The 20658-nt window shown below is 36.3% G+C and overlaps 1 protein-coding gene across 8 annotated transcripts in view; it reads left to right on the forward strand.

Moving 5' to 3' along the window:
* Positions 1-20658, forward strand: part of AFTPH (aftiphilin) — a 63528-nt gene that overhangs the window by 9609 nt on the left and 33261 nt on the right. For all 8 annotated transcript variants that reach the window (XR_449044.3, XR_003682222.2, XM_028496540.2 and 5 more), the window contains one exon: positions 17028-18991. Coding sequence is in view for 6 of the 8 variants with exons in the window: in XM_028496540.2 (XP_028352341.1) it covers positions 17060-18991 (1932 nt within the window). In the remaining 2 variants the exon portion in view is untranslated. The remainder of the gene's footprint in view (positions 1-17027; positions 18992-20658) is intronic.

Genomic DNA, 20658 nt, shown 5'->3' on the forward strand with positions numbered 1-20658 from the left:
ACACACACACACACACACACACACACACACAATGTACAGATTTTAGTCAGATAACCAGTGACCTTGGTTTTTGGAGGTGGAGAAAAGTTTCTGTTGTTGCTGCTGTTCACATATTCATTTCTTAGTGTTCAGCTGCAAGTGAAACTGTGATTAATTTTTTAAATGTGAGGTTTTTTTCTCCAAGAATTCTATAACATTTAAATTATATAGATAATTATAAATGTTTCAAGGATTAGTGCAGTAATTTAAATTTGATCCTTTAAGGAACTTTTCCAATATTCATTTTTAAGAAAAGTACTAATTTATCGTAAACTCCTTGTTTTTGAAATCTTAAAAGAGTTAAATTTCGTAGTGATATTCTCGTGTATGTGTGCTGACAACTTTAAGAAATATTTGTACAGTCAAATCACTGTAAGTAAGGGAAGACTTTTTGTAAGAAAAAGTACTATTTCATTGATTTACCTATATTAATGAGTTCAGCAGCAAAGTTTAGAGATGTTTATGTTATCCCCAGAGTTATGAAGTCCAGTAATATTTATATTCTCTGGAAGCTTAACACAGTGGTTCTTAACCTTCGCTAACCATCAGAATTATCTTTGAAACTTTTTTTTAAAATACAGATATTCAGGCCCATCTATTCTATTAAAAAAAAACTTAATACAAAGCTAAGATTGAGACGCATTGGTTTATAGCCTACTAGAGGAGAAAAACATGGAAATAAATTTGATTCACTTTGTTAAATGTAATAAAAGATAGATATAAAGAAGAATTAATTCAGACATGCAACCTGACATAATGAAAAGAACACTGATTTTTTTAATGTTAGAGTCCTGCTGCATAACTCTGTGGGACCTTGAGCAGATTTTTTGACCTCTCTGAGCCTGTTCCTTTATCTAAAAATGGATGTTTGAGATTAAATTGGATAGTGTACAAATAAGTACCTTGCACAGTTCGTATCACATAATAACTTGATAAATATTGGTGATATCACTTCACAGAAAAACTCTATGCCTGAATAGGGTTTTGAAGGCTTAGTAAATGGGTTTTCTGGACAAATAAGAACAGTAAATTAGAAGAAGTGGCATATGTGACAGCCTAGAGGTAACGTAGTGCCAGTGGAGAACCCGGGGGTAGTGTTGTCTGGCTGGAGGAAAGAGGGAGTGTCTTAGCTATATGGCTAAATAAGGACTTTCAAGTGGACTACAGGAATCCTGGCCAAAAATAATGAGGCCCTGAAATATGATATTGGTCTTGGGATATTAAATACAGTAAGAGTTGTTAAGGACTTAATTTGTGGTTCATTTAACTTGAGGATATTGGTCTTGGGATAGTAAATACAGTAAGAGTTGTTAAGGACTTAATTTGTAGTTCATTTAATTTGAGGGAGGGAGATGGCAAAGAGGGAGCAGTCAGAGGTAACACTCAGATTTCCGGACTTAGAACTCAGAATATTATAAGAACAAGTGGTTTCAGTTTGTTCTTTGAGTAGAGGTTGACTTCAGTTTTGGAATTGGAGGATATGAGTTGTATTTGGGACATCCAGGTAGAGAGATTCAAAAAGGCAGTTGGGTAGGCAGAGGTTGGGCAGCCACAGATAGATAGAGGTTTGGCCATAGTGAACATATAATATCAAAGAAAATGGGGAAAATATAATATCAAACAAAATGGGGACGAGATCTCTCAGGGATACGAATATGAGGAAGCCAAGACCTGGGGAACATGGACGTTTATGAGGCAAGCAGAAGAAGCAGATCCATTGAAGGAAGAGAAAGAAAGGATATGATAGGTAGGAGGAGAATCAAGAGAGAATGCCTCTTCAGAAAGGCTTTTTCACTTAAAAATGTGTTTTAGACACCTTTCCCTATTAGCAGTATAGCTTTATCTTTTTAAAAAATGGTTACAGTTTCTATTTACCCTAATTCCTTATTGATAGATATTTAAGTTGTTTTCAGTTGCTTCTTTAAAAACAAACAATGCAGGAATTAACATTTTGTGGAAATGTCTTTGCATACTTATATGAATGCATCTGTCAGATACATTCTTGCAGATGAAATTGCTTAGTCAAAAGAATATGCATTATAAAATTTCTGATATATTACTAAATTGCCTGGAATATGTGAACCAATATATACTCCCACCAGTAGTGTCTTTAATTTTATCTTTAAAGTGGCTTGCTTCCTGGATTGAGGGTAGTGTGAATTTGGAAAATAAATAATATTTTTTATTTATTACTTTTATGTAAAATTCTGTAAACAGAAAGGGAATACTTTGATTTTATCAAATTACTTGGTTCATTCAAATAACATAATTTAAGAATGCATTTTGGGACTTCCCTGGTGGCGCAGTGGTTGAGAGTCCGCCTGCGGATGCAGGGGACACGGGTTCGTGCCCCGGTCCGGGAAGATCCCACATGCCGCGGAGCGGCTGGGCCCGTGAGCCATGGCCGCTGAGCCTGTGCGTCCGGAGCCTGTGCTCCGCAACGGGAGAGGCCACAACAGTGAGAGGCCCGCGTACAAAAAAAAAAAAAAGAATGCATTTTGTCCTTGAATGCACCAGATCAAGGAGTTATTTGTTTTAAAAGAAGCTCTGTTTCCTCTTCTTATATGCTGGAAGCAATAATTGGATTTAGAGGAAGTGGATCAGAAGGAAGGAGAATGATAATATTATTGTGAGGTGAATTAAACTTGAATAGAATTAATGGATGCAAACAGTTCTTGTCATTGTTGTAGGCATAATGACATAACCAACACAAATTCTGTGCTAAGATTTTAGACAGAAATATTTTGATTTTTTTTTCTTCTTATATAGACTTTAAGCAATGGCCCCAAAACTGGAAAATGAGTTATTCTTATAAAGCTGATCATAGGAGAGTCAGTGCCTTAGAAAATACCCAGAAATACTGCAGAAGTTTTAAGTTGCTCTAAATTGTACTGCTTACATAATTTAAAGGTAAAGACTATGGACAAATTTCACAGCTTGTTTTTATTTTGTTTAATTAACCTTATATTGTTCACAGTACCAGTATGGAACTACCCACTGCCTTTTCTGAACTTCAGTGATACGAACAATATTAGGGGGAAATTGAGGTTAATTTTGGTCATTTTCTCTAAACTCTTTAGTATCCTTTTTGTCAGACTTTTTTTTTTTTTTTTTTTTTTTACACTTTGGGTTATGACCTGTTTCTGGTTTGTAAAATCCACTATAGAGGATCATGACCAGCTTTTAAGAAAAAATGCAATAGAACTAAAAATATCAAGAGTACACAGAGAGTAAGAGTAAATACTGAAACTTTTAAAAAAATGTATATATTTCTACTGTGAGTTACAGAGGGGAAATTTTTGAAAATTTCTGCTCTTTACAATAGGCTAATTCTCAAGTCATTTGTAACCAAAGGTATAATAATAGTACATTGTAAATAATAAATGTTGTCTGGTTTTTGGTTTTTTTTCCTTTTTACCCTTTAGTCTTTCTACCTCTTAGGAGGAAGTAAAACTTTAAACCAAGCAATAACACCACTAAAAGGTCAACTAGCTAGAAATTTGTTTGTAATGGGAATTCCTTCCATAGTTTCCATGAAGTTATCAGTACAGGTAGATCCACTTGTGGTAGTACCTGTATATGACACACACACACACACACACACACACACACACACACACACACACTCATGAGCACTGTTTTGGAAGGTGTTTACATTTGATTTTTCAGATATACAAAGCTTTTGTTTTATGATAATTTACCCCAGGAATGCCATTTATGTTATTGTCTGTGGATAATTTATGACTATTTCTAAACCTGGTTCATTGTCTGGTTTCCTTCTGTTACCTCATGTGTCTCTAGGTCATCTTCTTCTCAATTGATGGGTGGTCAGGGAACAAATTAAAACTACTAGTACTTGGGAAAGACATCATTTGTGAGGTAAATCTTCTGTTACATTGGTCATAGTTTAAGGCCAAATTTGTGAGTTTTAGATTATCTAGGACATTGCTTTCTTTCTCATTAGCTCAGATAATTGAATTCTAACTGCATTTGGTTGCAGTTTTATAACTGTAGCTAGATGCTTTTTCCTCCAAAAGGTGAGTTGCTCTCATGGTAGGTGTTATGATACAGAGTAACACTGTCAGGAGAAGGGCAGCTGCCAAGAGCTTCACAAGGTGTACAGATTTTAGTTACAGACTAAAATGATGTCTTTAGTTTTGAAAGCCCACAAAGTATGGTTTTGGAGTTGGTTGGTTGGTTTTTCCCAGAATACCCTGGGCTCTTGAGGTTTAACTTACCAGTCTTGACCAGAATGCTAATTTAAAACTTTACAGCAAGAAATTTCTTTCAAAGTATGTCAGCTGTTCATGTCAGTTGATTGCAAAATCTGTGGGAAGATTTACATGAAGTACTAAAGAAAGTTGTTGGGAGCAGAGAACAAGAGCAAGGGAAATTAGTTGACTGCCCAGAGTAGTATCACGCTCTGGTGACACCGGGTGACACTGGCTGACACCTCCACTTATGCGGAGAAACGGCCTCAGATTGAAGCAGATATTTATGTTATTTGGTCTATTAAAAACACACGAACAAATTTTTGTCCTTTGGCTGTTTTTTTCCCATAGCTGCATGTGAGTACTGTTCCTCTCCACACATTCTTTCCTCAGACAGGTTGCAGCAAAATGATTGGATTTGTTTTCTTTCACATGTGTCGTATTTCAGACCAGCCTCTCTCAGATCACACTTACTTACCTTGATTGAACTTAGGTATTTCCAAACTTCTTTGGGTGAGCACAAGGAGACCAGAGCTAGGGTTATAAGAAATCCAGCGGGGGCATGGAGGAGGTGGCCGCTCAAGAGGGTCAGTGGACCAAATGCCCCAGCAAGAACAAAAGTAGTGTTTTCAGTTCCTACTGTGAGCCAGGCCCTGAGGATGCAGTGGTCAACAAAAGAGGCCTGTGCCTGCACAACCTTTCTAGTCTTTTGAGCTCAAGTAAAGTACCTCTTGGAACAGCAGTTTCAGTGGAGTGGTAGGGTGAAGCCAGATTGTGCTGGACTGAGGAGTGAGTATGGGAGGTCAGGAAGTAGAGATAGCGAATAGACAGGGCCCTGGAAGAAGTTTGGTGGTGAGGAGGAGGAGGTGAGCTAAAAGGGCACAGAAGGGAGGGGTTTGTTTTGTTTTGCTCTGATTTGTTTGAAGGTGGAAGATTCTTGAACATTGACAGGCTGATGAGAAAGTATCAGTAGTAATAGAGAAATTTAAAAGAGGCCCCTGAGCAAGCAGTTGAGAAAGAAAACAGAAGGTCCAGGGATTATCTGTAGACAATACTGTGGATGTAAGCAAGATTTTAGTGAAGGGGCATGAAATTGAAGTAGTTTCTGCTTTTATATTCTATTTTCAATGTAAAGTTTCAAGGATATTAGGGTGGAAATTTAGCGTGGCTAATTTATTCTGCAGCTATGTAAGAGCAGAGGGTACTAGGGGAAAAAATGGTTTTCTGAGGGCTAATGCATCTGCCCTCATTGCTGCTTCTGTTTCATTGCCTTTTTAATCAACAGTTATCCAGTGTCATTTATTCAATTTCAAGTTGAAGTACCTTCTGGGAAAAATAGCTAGTAAACTCAAATATGGTCAGTTGATATTACAAGTTAAAGGTAAAACAGTTTCTAATGTTTTTATTTATCTTCAATTTTTCCTGTGAAACTGTACAAATAAGTAAAATACCTTATGGATTTGCATAGAAGGTTAAAATATACAACGAAAGAAAAGCTCTTTCTTAGGAATTTTTGAAAACCAGCTTCTGTAAAGTAATAACTTTTATTGCTGTTTAGCAACATTCATTGAAGAGTGAATATGTGTTGCTGCTCACATTGTCATTTACCTTATATATAGTATATTTGTACTTTTGTGGCTCATCCTTATATTGAAACCAGGGAAGACAGATAATTTGGTTGCCACTTTTGGCAGTCTGGCCTTTTAAGGGTGGTCAACTTAGGTATAAAGATATTTTGCTGTTTATTCTCATTGTTTACCACATTTTTACCACTATGTACATTAATATTGAAACAAATTCACTTCTTGGCATTTTAGTTGGTTATACTTTATTTTTTTTTTAGGAGGGGGCTGCATTGGGTCTTCATTGCCGAGAGCAGGGGCTACTCTTTGTTGTGGTGCGCAGGCTTCTCATTGCAGTGGCTTCTCTTGTTGCGGAGCACGGGCTTTAGGCGCGGACTTCAGCAGTTGTGGCTCGCGGGCTCTAGAGTGCAGGCTCAGTAGTTGTGTCACACGGGCTTCGTTGCTCCGCAGAACGTGGGATCTTCCCGGACCCGGGTTCGAACCCATGTCCCCTGCATTGCAGGAGGATTCTTAACCACTGCACCACCAGGGAAGCCTGGTTTTACTTTCTTCATCTTAGCTCATAAGCACCTTTTTTTCTCCTTCCAAATTGTTGTGGAAGTTTCAGAAAACTTTTAGGGAAGATTCTTGTAATTCTGATATTTGATGTCAACTATTTCTGCGATAGGACATTCTTCAAATATTTTATTAGCTTGTGACTGACTCACCACTTACTAGTTATACTACTGTGAGGGATTATTTAACCTCTTTAAGCTTTTATTTCTTCATCTGTAAAATGAAGATAATCGTTCCTACCTCATACTATAGTGTGAGGAATAAATGAGATAATTTACAAGCACTTTTCACATAGTATTGACACATAGTTAGTGCCCAATAAATATTAATATTGTTATTGATGGAAGCAGAGAATGAAAGTATGTGGAATATACTATTTATTTAAAAGATATTTAAAATAATATTGCATATTATTGGTACAGTTGATGTCAGTGGTATCTTGGGTTTTTGTTTTTAAATTGGCAAGTTCTAAGGAATTCTGAAATCTGAAAAATGCTCAGCTTTGAGATTGTGGGAGTGTGATTAAGTAGCCTTAAAGTTTGCAGCCTATGCTGATGGGAGGATGATAGTCCTAAAAACAACACCACCTTTCTCAATTCTTTACTAAAAAGCTTTTATTTTTAGGGGCTCTCTTTGTTTTGTTAGCCGTGAGTGAGCTAATATGCTGAGGACAAACCACTCAAAAAGAGAAAAAATATTATCCTTTTCGTAGATTCTAAATATTAGAGTCATTAAAACTTTTGTGACATCATATTCCAGTCATCTTTAGATGTATTGAAAACCAAAAAGTTAAGTAAATTTAAATCTTCATATGGCTTAGAAGAAGGGCTTTTCCTTTTGTTTCTCTATGACAAGACGACTCTTAAGCAGGAATATGGGCAGAGCGGATTCATTTACAGTGCATTTTGATAGTGATAGTATCTTAAAACTCCCATGAGGATATTACAGTAAAGATTTGAATAATTTGAACTACTGCAGTAGCAGGCAACATTTGTAATGCAAATTGATGTTGTTAATTGCTTATGTAATATTTTCATTCATTTTTCTAAAGAAAATACAGATTTTTTTTCACTCACCCAAATGATTTAACAAATGATTAATTATAAACCTCAAACATATTGTGGTAAAAAAGTAGTGATTTTGTGTGTATGTGTGTCTGTGTGTGTGTTGCATTAAATAAGGCTTGTTAGTGTGGTTTGTACTACTTAAGTCAGTAGCATAACTTCAGATACAATTGTTTGTCTTTCTTTTCCCTTTTCTTACCACTAACCTTTCTGCTTGTGTTCTTCACCACCACCACCCACTTCTGTCCCAGTCCCTATAAAAATAAGTTTGGAGCGAAGGGTCCTTGCTAAAGCTGGATTGTATCATCTAGAGGTACTATCGGGCCTTGAAAGTTGATGTACACATTAATAAAGCTGGGCTGATGTCCTGTAAAAGATGGGAATTTCCCTCTGGTGGGTTTTTAGCTTCTCTGGAAGGAACTCTCAATGTTTGATTCTGGGAGATTCCTAGAGGACCTCTTAGAGACCCCACCACTATCACCAAATGTGAGCCCAAGGATCTTTGGGGTAGTTAACACTTTGTGTGGATGATGGAGGGTAGAGGGTTGGTCGAGGATTAACTCTCTCTTAGAGGAGTATGTAGAATCCTAATCCAACCAGGCACCTTCTTAGAAGCTTTTCTTCTTGTGGTCATTCCTCTAACTTGAAAGTATCTACAGCTGTATAATTCAAGGTACTACTGGTGAGAACTTCTGGGTTGCCTTGGCCTGTTCCACTTCAAAACCTCCATCTTTTAACAGACTACTATTGGTCCCTTGAGTTGGTTCAGAGGATACGGTCTCAGTCCTTTATCCTTGGGCATTGTTACCTATTTTCTAGGGATTGGTTATAGAAATTAGAAGTAAAGTCAACTTCATGTATCTTTAATGTGGTTAGTAATAGTTTTCTTTAATGATTTATTCTTTCAGTGACCTATAAAAGTATATGCAGAGTCATGTGAATGTTTGTGCCAACTAAGCAAACGTTGGCTTAGATTTTGTTAAGGGTAGACTATGATTTGAGCCACAGACTTGGTGCAAGTTCAAATGTGATGATAGTTTATAACTTACTGAGTGCACAGAATGTGCCAGGTACTTAAGGTCTGTTATCTTTAATACTCATAACAGCATTGAAAGGTAGGGACTGCTAGCCCCTTTTTATAGATAGGAAACTGAAGCTCAGAGAAGGCAAACTCACATAGTTAGTAAACGGGTAAACCAGAATCTGAACCTAGGATCTGTCTAACTCCAGATCCAACATCTTTCCCCCATACCATACTACCTCTTGAGGCATACATATATAGCCTTAAATCCCAGAATAAGGCAAGGTTAAACAAGCACAACTTTTTTTTAATAGAATGGTATATTTTTAACTCTGATCATATATTCATTCACTTGTAACATAGCTGCTGTTAATCTAAGTATGTTGATTTTCTGAGAAACACTTTTTGACGTATAGCATACACACAGCAAAGCACACAAACTTTAAGTGTACAATGGGGTGAATTTTTACAAAAGTATGTGCCTGTGTAACTACTACCCAGGTCAAGAGATAATAACAGTATCTCTATTAGCATCCAACAGGCTCTTTTATGCCCCCTTCCAGTCAATACTCTACCCCCTCCCTATAAATAACCACTATTCTGAATTATCACCGTAGATTAGTTTTGCCTGTTTTGAAGTTCATAGAAATGGACTTATACATGTGTATTTTGTGTGTATTTATCTGGTTTCTTTTATACATTATGTCTGTGATAGTCATCCATGTTGTTGCATATAGTAATAGTTCTTTTCATTGCTGTGTTTGTCTATACCATGGTTTATCTTAACCATTCACCTGTTGATGGACATTTGGGTTCTTTTCAGTTAAGAATAAAGTTGTCATGAGTCTTGTGCATGTCTTTTAGTGCATATATATATGTATGTGGGGTATAAACCTGGTATAGTTTTAGTAGATACTTCCAAAGAGAATCCCAGTTGCTCCACATCTTTGCCATCAGTGGCTATAGTTTAAATTGTTCTAATTTTAGCCATTCTGGTGGGTGTGTAGTTGTGTTTTGTGGTGTGTTTTTTTTGTTTGTTTCTTTATTTTGGCTGCATTGGGTCCTCATTGCTGCATGCAGGCTTTCTCTAGTTGTGGCGAGTGGGGGGTTACTCTTCATTGCGGTGCACGGGCTTCTCATTGTGTTGGCTTCTCTCGTTGCAGAGCATGGGCTCTAGGCGTGCGGCCTTCAGTAGTTGCAGCCCACGGGCTCAGTGGTTGCGACACACAGCCCCTAGGGTGCACAGGCTTCAGTAGTTGCAGTGTGTAGGCTCAGTAGTTGTGGCATGCGGGCTCTAGGGCACGCGGGCTTCAGTAGTTGTGGCGTTCAGGCTCAGTAGTTGCAGCTCATGGGCTCTAGCGTCCAGGCTCAGTAGTTGTGGCACATGGGCTTAGTTGCTCCGTGGCATGTGGGATCTTCCTGGACCAGGGCTCAAACCCGTGTCCCCTGCATTGGCAGGTGGATTCTTAACCACTGTGCCACCAGGGAAGTCCCTCTTGTTGTGGTTTTAATGTGCATTTCCCTGACGACTTTTCAAATGCTTATTGGCCAGGACATCCACCTTTGTGAAATACTCTTTTGTTTAAATATTTTGGCCATTTTTCTTTTAGGTCGTCTCGCATTGATTTGTAGGAATTTTTTGCATATTCTGGATATGAGTTGTTTGACAATTACATGTATTGCAGATATCTTCTTCCAGGCATTGGCTTGCCTTTTCATTCTCTTAATGTTCTTTTGATGGACAGAAGTTTTTAATCTTAAGTCCAATTTATCAGTTTTTTCTTACGTGAGTAGTGCTTTCTGTTACTTGTTTAAAACATCTTGTCTTCCCTAAAGTCATGAAAATATTCTCTTAAATTATCTCCTAGAAGGTTGATTGTTTTACCTTTCACATTGAGGCCTACAATCTGTATGGAGCTGGCTTTTGGGTAAGATGTTAGGTAGAGTCAAAGACCTTTCCCCCAGTTGATCTAGCACCATTTGCTGAAAAGGCTGTTCTTTCCCCTCCACACTGCATTGGCATCTTTGTTATCATGTGGCCATATAGCTTTAAACCAAGGCTTGGTATCTGGTAGGTTAAATCCTCCAATTTTGTCCTTCTTGAGAAACTACTTTGAAATGGCTAGATAGTCTTAGATAATAGGCCAATCCCCCTTCATTCCTCTGCCTTGCCAAGCCCACCTTGCCACTTAGCCCCAGAGCTTTCAGCCTAGAGGCTCACCATCTTTTTTTTCTAAGACTATTTCAGACTTGAGGCTAGAACTCCTTAAGCAAATGTGGCTCCTCTTCTTGTGAGAGATTAATACTGAATCTCCTTTACTCGTTATATCCCCTGTCACCTTGGCTGCTACTCTGGCACAGGGCTGCTCTGACTACCTTTAGGACTACCATTACTACTCAATCATGAGAGCCTTGTGTATACTATGACTTGAATCTTTCCTGGATATATCCCCATTACTTGTTTACTCTCCTCTAACAGGTCTTGGAATGAGCAAACAAAAAAATGGCAAGTTGAGCACACCCCCTTCCCTGCAGACACATACACACACACGCACAAGTGCTTGTTCAGGTTGTAAAGAAATTGGATGATTGATTAGGACTCCTTGTGTGTGGAGTAAGTAGTTCATTAAGGATGAAGAAACATTTATTGAGGTTGTCATGTGCCAGACACTGTATTAAAGTAGTTCATCTGTCTTTTTTTCTTTTTTCTGTTAAGTAGAAATAGCTACTTTAAAATCCATATTTTCCTGTGGTTAAAAAAAAAAGATATGTCTAACTCAGACTTAATATGTAAATTCATTATACAAATAATACTTCAGTTAACCATGAACAAATATACTTCAGTTAACAAATTTTACTGAACTGCCTTGGGCACAGAAGAATTTTCTGAAAAATTTCAGGCCTCCTTCACACTGGCTGGTTGGCATTCTTGGCTGAAACTTGTGAGCAGTGGCACTGTCTTAGGTTTCTGAAGGGTGAGGCGGCCCAGAGCCAAGACCTGCTGAAGGGGAATGTGTGGCCCACGTTCTTCCCATCAATAGGTGACACAGGTTTGAGGAATGTGGAAATGTTCATAGTCTGGGGGGCTGATAGAGCCTGTTACACCTAGGAGGGAGTACCTTGCTAAGGTGTGACAGGAAGCAAAACTACTTGGTGTTGTTGGATTGGTTACAAAGTTCCTGATTTCGTATCTCTATATTTGCCTTAACATCTGAGTTTGAAATAAGCCTTGAAATAATAAAATATTTTATTTTTCAAACAATGAAAAGTTTTAGAAAAAGCAATAGATTAACCATGAACAGATTCTACTTAAACATCACAGATGGTTCTTTAAAAATATAGTATTATGAGAATATAAAATGATACAGCATTCTAGAAAATAGTTTGGCAGTTTTTACAAAACTAAACATGCACTAACTTAGGACGCAGTGATTATACTCTTGGGCATTTATCCCAGAGAAATAAGAACTTATGTTCACACAAAAACCTGTACGTAAATGCTCTTAGCATCTTTATTATAAATACTATTTAAATATACTATTAGTGTATATATTATTAATGTAGTATATATACTATTTATAATAGTAAAATATAGGAAATAACCCATATGTCCATCTGTTGGTCAGTGGTTGAACAAACTGGTATATCTGTACAGTGGAATTCTACTCAACAATAAAAATAATTGGCCTACCGATGCACGTAATAACCATACATTGGACCTTAAGGGCATTGTAGTGAGTGAAAAAAGTCAACCTCAAAAGGTTACATGCTGTATGATTCCATTTACATAACATTCTTGAAATGATAAAACTATGGATATGGAGAACAGATTAGTGGTTGCCCAGGGACAGGAATGAGGTAGGGGAGTGGGGGCAGTTCTGTATCTTGATAGTGGTAGTTTCATAGATCTGTATGTGGGGTAAAATTGAACTATACACAAACACAGATGAATGCAAGTGTTTTGGGGTTTTTTTAATGGTGAAAACTGAATAAAGTCTGTAGTCTAGTTTATAGTAATACCAACATTTCCAGTTTTGCTATTGTACTAGAGCTATTTGAGATGTCACCATTAGGAGGAACTGGGTAAAGGGTGTACAGACTTTACTATTTTTGCAACTCTGTTCATCTATTATTATTTCAAACTAAAAAGTTTTTAAAATAAGGTATGTTGTACACTCATGTTCATGGCAGCGTTATTCACAATAGCCAAAAGGTGGAAGCAACCTATCCGTCTGTCGACAGATGTTAGTATATACATACCATGGCATAATATTCAGCCTTAAAAAGGATGAAATTCTGACTCATGCTACAACGTGTATGAACCTTAAGGACATTATGCTAAGTGAAACAAGCCAGTCACAAAAGGACAAATACTGTATGATTCCACTTATATGGTTAAAATGGTAAATTTTATGTTATGCTTCTCTTGCCACAATCTTTAATAAAGCATTATTATGTATAAGTAACACATTTTTTATAAAATAGGCATATTTTAAATGCAAACATAAATCTCCTGGAATGCTTTTAATCTTTTTCATTTTGCAGTGATCACAAACTTATAGATAAGTTGCAGGTTCAGTACAAACAAGATTTTTTTCCAGAACAATTTGAGACTGTTTCCAACCTGATGCCCCATCTCTTTCAAATATTTTAGAGTGTATACCAAGGACATTCTCTTATATAACCACAATACTACCATCGAAATCAAGAAATTAGCGTCAGTGTATTGCTGCTGTCTAATTCTTGGGCTCTTCAAGTTTCACAGTCATCCCAATAATCACTTTTATAAAAAGGGGAGTCAGTTGAGAAACAAGTGTTATATTTACTTGTCACTTCTCTTTAGTCATCTTCAGTCTGGAACAGTTTTCCAATTTCTTCATAATTTTCTTCATAACTTTCATAACTTCATAACTTTCCAATTTCTTCATAACATTGATCAATACTTTTGAAGATTATAGGCCAGTTGTTTTGTAGACTCTCTCTCAATTTGAATTTGTCTGAAGTTTCCTCATGAATTTATTCAGGCTATGTATTTTTGGCAGGAATATTCCAGAAGTGAGTCTGTGTCCTCATTGCATCTTGTCAGGTGATGCATGATTTCGATATTCCCATTACTAGTGATGTTCACTTTGATCACTTAAGTGTCAGGCTTCAGCACGGTAAAGTTAATACTTGTTCCCTTTGTAATTAAGTATGTTGTAGGAATATTTTGAAACTATGCAGTACCTTGTTCCTCATCTAACTTGCAGTTTATTCACTTATATGTTTATATCCATGAGGACTGATAGTTTATTATTTTATTCAGTGAATTATAATCTATCATCATCTTTATTTTGATGCTCAATTTGTCCCTGATTTAAACAGCAAGTAACCCCTTCAAGCTGGTTTTTGTGTCCTTTTGACATGTTCCCATCATTATGAATGCTTTTAAATTTAAAAAAGAGGAATTATGATATTAATGAGTACATAGTATTCTGTGTAGCATAATTTGCTTAAGTAATGCCTTTGGAGCATTTTGTTTTACTTTAAAAACTTTATTTTTTATTTTTAGTATAGCCAGATTGCCTTCTGGAAGCCTTGTAACAATGTATGCACCCACCAGTAGTATGTGTGTACAAGTGTCCCTTTCTCCACACTTTCATTAACAATTGGAGAGTATTTTTAAATACTAGGAACTTCATCATTAAAGGGAAACTGTCAGAGGTCAAATGACCCTGTACAGCCAGCATTAGAAGGGGTATTCAGGACTCTAGACAAGGGAAGAAAATAGGGTTTATGTGTATCTTTTACTGTTTTTTGTTTTTTTTTTTTCTCTTTAAATCAGCAGAAAAGAAGGTATCTTAGTGATAAAGCAGTTATTTCCTTCTTTATAATGCTGATTTCATAGGTAAACAATTTAAAGTAGATGTTACAACGGAATGTTTTTTCTCATGACTCGCTTATTTCTCTCAGCAGCTGACCAGTCATTGACCTAAAGATCTTTTCGAAATTCTGAAGCCATTCTCTGTTAACCAGCTGTATGACTGTTGGTAAAGTTGCTCACCAGTAGCCCTCATTTTCCTCATATCTGAATTAAATTATGTGGTTTCTAAGGTACCTTCTCTGTAAAACTGGAAGATCTTATGAAATTTTATCCTGAGAGTTGGAAGAAAGTTTTGTTGTTGTTGTTGTTAGCTTGCAAAACTGGTTGAATTTTGTAGTAAACGTTTTCCTTATGTGTCTAACGACAACTGTGAATTGCAGTAAGTATCAATTCATTGTGGGCTGTTTTTGTTCTAGGACTTTGATGTTAATCTTCCCTCTGCTTTTAATGTTAAGTTTGTCTTGTGACACTTTTGACTGTTTAATACAGAGGACCAAAATAACCCAGACATAGATTTCATTTAAGAATTAAATGTATAGAAAAAGAAGGTATCATAAACTGGTGGGCATGGGAAGGATTATTCAATAAATGGGATTATGATAATTGCTAGTCAGAAAAAAATTCACTTAGACCCTTGCTTTAGACCATATGCCAAAATAAATTGTAGATGTATTAAAAATTAAATGTAAAAAAAAACCTCTAAGAAGAAAATAAAAGTGAATATTTATTCAATTTTAAGCTTATATGATAGCAAAATAATGAAGAAAATTACTAATGGAAAATTAATCAATTTGACCCCTTAAAAATTAACTTGGGAAAACAGTTTGGCTTATAAAGTTAACCACACACTTACCATGTGACCCAGCATTTGCACTCCTGGGTATTCATCTTAAAGAAATGAGAACTCATGTTCACATGATAATCTGTACACAAATGTACATAGCAGCTTTATTTGTAATTGTAAAATACAGAAAATAACCCAAATGACTTGAATGGAGTAAATGGAGAAACAAACTGTGGTAACATCTATATAATGGAACACTACTAAGCAATAAAAAAGAATGAACTGTGGACACATGCAACAACATGGATGGATCTTGAGGGCATTAAGCTGAGTGAAAAAGCCAACTTCAAAGGATTACATATTATATGATTCCATTTAGATAACACTCTTGACATAGCAAAATTATAATGATGGAGAATAATAGATCAGTGGTTGCCAGCAGTTAGGGTTTAGGGAAGGGCATGACTGTTAAGGGATAACACAAGGGACTTTCTTTATATTGATGAGTATTATTGATCTATTTTTGCAACAGTTCTAATCCCCAATTGTAGTGACAGTTACTGAAATCTAATCTGCACATATGATCAATTTCATAAAGCTATACAGACACACACACAAAGAAAAAAAGTGGTGAAATCTAAACAAGGTCTGTGGCTGAGTTAATAGGTTATACTGATGTCAGTTTCAGGGTTTGATCATGTACTATTGTTGTTTACCATATTCTTATGGAGGGAAACTGGGTGGGAGTATACATGAGAACTCTCTGTACTATTTTTGCAACTTCTTGTGAGTCCTAAGCAATTTCAAAATTGAAAGTTATAAAAAATTAAATAAACTATGGTACATCCAGACAATGGAACATTATTCAGTACCTAAAAAGAAAAAAGAGCTATCGAGCCATGAAAAGACATGGAGGAAGAACCTTAAATACATAGTACTCAGTGAAAGAAGCCAGTCATACAGTGTGTACAGGCTACATACTCTGTGATTCCAATTATATGACATTCTGGAAAAAGCAAAACTATGGAGACAGTAAGAAGACCAGTGGTTGCCAGGGCAGGGGAGAGGGAGGGATGAATAGAATAGGTGGAACACAGGATTTTTAGGGCAGTAAAATTATTTTGTGTGATACTGTAATGGTGGACACGTCTTTATGCATTTGTCCAAACCCATAGAATGTACAGCACCAACAGTGAACCCTAATATGAACTATGGACTTTGGGTAATAATGATGTGTCAGTGTAGGTTCATCAGTTGTAACAAATATGACACTCTGGTGGAAGATGTTCATAATAGAGGAGGCTATGCATGAATGGGGGTAGGAGATATGTGAGAAATCTCTGTACCTTCTGCTCAATTTTGCTGTGAACCTAAAACGTATCTAAAAAAATAAAGTCTATTAAAACAAAAAAATATTAACTTGGGTCAGAAATAAACATTGAAAAGTAAAGTGAGGAAAATATCAATATTCGTAACCATTATTAGAGATAAAATTTTCATGTCTTTTATTTATAAAGAACTCATACAAATCCATAAGGCAAGCCCTGAGTCCCCAGTGAACTGGAAAGAGAGCTTAAGAGAACAAGCTAGTGCCCCAAGAGAGACTTTTGTAGTTATACTTTTGTAAGTGTTTATTTGAAATTTTCTCGAATCCCCAGATTCAGTAATGTACTACCAATGCCCGTGGAAACATACACTAGAAGAGAGTGTTTTTTTTCTTTTTTGGGTTTTTTTTTTTTTTTGCCATTATACTATAGCTGTGTAATCTCACCTAAGATAAAAATAGTTTAAAAGATAAAAAACAGAGCACTGTAAATTTGCATAGTTTTGAAGTTTCTTTGAGAGAATTTTGAAAGACTTTGTTCTATGTAATCAGTTCCCTAAAAAAAAAATCTTTTTTTTTTCAGGTGTAAATTAATTATTTGAAAGCAATTGAACAATGGAGCCAGACATCATTCGAATGTACTCTTCATCCCCACCACCACTAGACAATGGAGCTGAGGATGAGGATGATGATGAATTTGGGGAATTTGGTGGGTTTTCCGAAGTTAGCCCTTCTGGTGTAGGGTTTGTTGATTTTGATACACCAGATTATACTCATCCCAAGGAAGAGTTTGTACCTTCAAACCATTTTATGCCAATTCATGATTTCTCAGAAAATGTAGGTAGCCTTACAAGCTTTAAGTCCATTAAAAATGGTAATGATAAGGACATCACTGCTGAACTTTCTTCTTCTGTGAAAGGACAGTCTGATATTTTACTTTCTACCACCAGCAAAGAAATAATTTCATCTAAAACTTTAGATACTTCCATTGATGGCATAGAAAGTCCAAGAGATTTAAATAAAGTAGTGGAGCAGAGACAGAATGTTGGAACACCTGAAAGTTTCTCTCCAGGAGATTTTAGAACTGATATGAATGTTGTTCATCAAAACAAACAGTTAGAGAGCTGCAATGGTGAAAAGCCTCCTTGTCTGGAGATTCTAACAAATGGGTTTGCAGTATTGGAAACTGTAAATCCTCAGGGAACAGATGATCTGGACACTGTAGCTGATTCAAAAGGACGAAAGCTTCTTAGCTCTCACAGTACCGAGTATAATTTAGACTCTGCACCTAGTCCTGCGGAGGAATTTGCTGATTTTGCCACATTTTCCAAAAAAGAAAGGATACAACTAGAAGAAATAGGATGTGCAGTTTTAAATGATAGAGAAGCACTTACCATTCAGGAAAACAATAAAATTAACAGAGTCAATGAACTGAATTCTGTAAAAGAAGTGTCCTTGGATAGAAGCATTGACGATAAAGGAGACAATGCTGGAGAGGATCAGGTTTGTGTTTCAGAAATAAGCATGGTGAGTAATGGAGCTTTCACCAGTGAAAAACAAAGCCTTCCAACATTGCAACAGGATGAACTTTTAAATTCAAGTGTTCAATCAAAGGCTTGGAGTTTGGTAGACTCAGCTGAAAATTCAGAAGCCAGTAGGAGAGAACAATGTAAAGCTGAGGAAAAACTTGATTTATTTACTTCTAAATGTGCTGACCTGTGCATGGATTCTACTAAAACTTATGATGCTGATGATGAAGCTGGTTCTTCCAAAGAAGAAAGTATAAAGTTTACTGATTCCCGAAGCCTCAGCATTGATCCTACAGAAGAAAATGTTTTGGATGATTCTATAAGTGTAAAAAACGATGATAGTAGTAATGACTTTGTAACTTGCAACGATACCAATGAGGATGATTTTGGTGACTTTGGTACAGCCAGTGGCATGACTCCACCTTTTGTTACTGGTACACAAGATTCAATGAGTGATGTCACTTTGGAAGAGTCCTCAGAGCACTTTCCACATTTTAGTGAACCAGGTGATGACTTTGGAGAATTCGGGGAATCAAATGCTGTCTCTTGCCCAGAGGAAATTATATTTACTGAGTCAGTTCTAAAACAGACTTCTGATAGTTTATCAGAGGAATGCAATTTGGCAAGAAAATCTACTGGGACAGGCACTGAACCTGTTTCAGAACTGAAAATTGGGCAAGAAGGTGAGTTTGGAGATTTTGATTCTGTGCCAAATATTCAAGATAACTGCAGTGATTTTCAGGACTCTGATGATTTTGCGGACTTCAGTTCAGCTGGTCCTAGCCAGGTTGTAGACTGGAATGCTTTTGAGGATGGACAGAAAGATAGCTGCTCTTGGGCTGCTTTTGGAGACCAGCAAGCTACTGAATCTCATCATCGAAAGGAAGCCTGGCAGTCACACAGGACAGATGAGAAGATTGATACTCCAGGAACCCCCAAAACGCACAGTGTCCCTTTAGCAGCTTCCAAAGGAGCAGTTGCTGGTGGTCATTTACAGGAAACAACCACTTCAGCTCAGGTATTTACTCATTTTCTCTATTTTGTATGACATATTAATTGCTGTGGAGGTTTCTAATTCAGCTTTTCAAAAAGTATTTTTTAATTGGGTACCTGTTAAAGGCGTCTCTTTATGATACACAATGCTTGCTTTGTAGATTAGTTACATGTTTCACAATCATTTGGTTAATGTTAAAGAGACATTCTTATAATAATGCTTGGTAAGATTTTTCTTTATCTCAGTGGGTTTCTTTAATATTTACAGAAATATTAATCATAATCATCAACTTGGTTTTTTGATAAATATAAATACCACTTATGTAAAAATTCATTAATTAGTTAGTGAAATATTCCAGCAAATCCTTCAGTTTTTACCTTTATAGTGATTTTAAAAGAAGGTTAAACTGAGATTTAGAAGATTTTTTAAGCTTCAGAAAATAATGTCTCTTAATTTTGTCCATCAAAGACCTAGTTTTGATTACAAAAAAGAGCAAGCAGAGTTTGAAACCTCAATCTGTGCTGAAGGCTATAGGGACTTGAAGGATAGAAAAAGAATTTGAAAAAAGCAGATATGGGCCTCATAATTTAACAGCTAATAAAAGGCCGGAGGTGAGGGTGTCAGATGGATTAAGGGTTAGAGCTAGAACATGCAACAGCCGTAGTTGACTTAGCCGTACTGTGACTATTTATTTGCTTATAATTTCTTGCAAATGTATATTTATGTTTACTCTTAGGAAGTAGGATTGTCAGGAATATTTTTACCCCTTAGCCCCTGTACTTTATCCTTTTCTGGTCCAGATTCTTTCAGAGAAGATTCATTAAGATTTATTTTGACCTAAAGTAGCCCCTAGAGGTGCAGTTTGATATCCATATTGTTCCCCAGTCCTGAGTTGTACCCTGTGCTAAATTTAACCAGGGGTATGGAAGAGAGCACTCCCTTGAATATCACTGCTTTTTATTGATATATGTAACACTTGGTCCACAGGCCTATTTTTAAAATACTGAGAATAAAATCAGAATCTATAAACTTTGCTTCTCCAATTATCTTTTGCTAAGCAAACCATTTTCAATTGGAAATATTTCGAGTCTGTTAATTAAAATGGTTATACATCATTGCTTTGATATCGCTGATACATTAAGATATTGTAGAAATTGTGGTACCACCAGTTGGAGTGCACAGCTAATCACTTTTCATTTGACATTGAGTGTCTGAATAGCTTAATTTGCTAATTCAGTTATTACATGGTTTGGCTAATGTGTATTATTCCTGTTGAGTAATTCATTATTGAGGCAGAAGCTTACAATTTTAAACAAGGAATGAATTAATTATATAATGCAAAGTGAAGACTGTTGGTTTTTGACCTAATCCTTTCCCTGTTTAGTTTCATCTTATTAGAGTATAGGGTGACACTAGTATCGGATAATCTTTAATTTATAGCCTTAGAACTTTTAACATCATCATATAATGTATTTTTTAAAGTATGACCTCTTCAAAAAGGAATTTTTTGCATCATATAAGTTGATTGAAGTTATTTATATATAATCTGATAACTGGATATAGAAGGAAATAAAGTACAAGGGCTTTATGGAAACTTACAGATCTGAGTTTGATTCTTGACTCAGAGTCATATAAGCGTTATGATTTTGGACAAGTTACTTCTGAACTCAGTTGTCTGTAAAAAGGAGGTA

Source organism: Physeter macrocephalus, chromosome 12 (assembly GCF_002837175.3).
Source record: "Physeter macrocephalus isolate SW-GA chromosome 12, ASM283717v5, whole genome shotgun sequence".
NCBI classification, from domain to species: Eukaryota; Metazoa; Chordata; class Mammalia; order Artiodactyla; family Physeteridae; genus Physeter; species Physeter macrocephalus.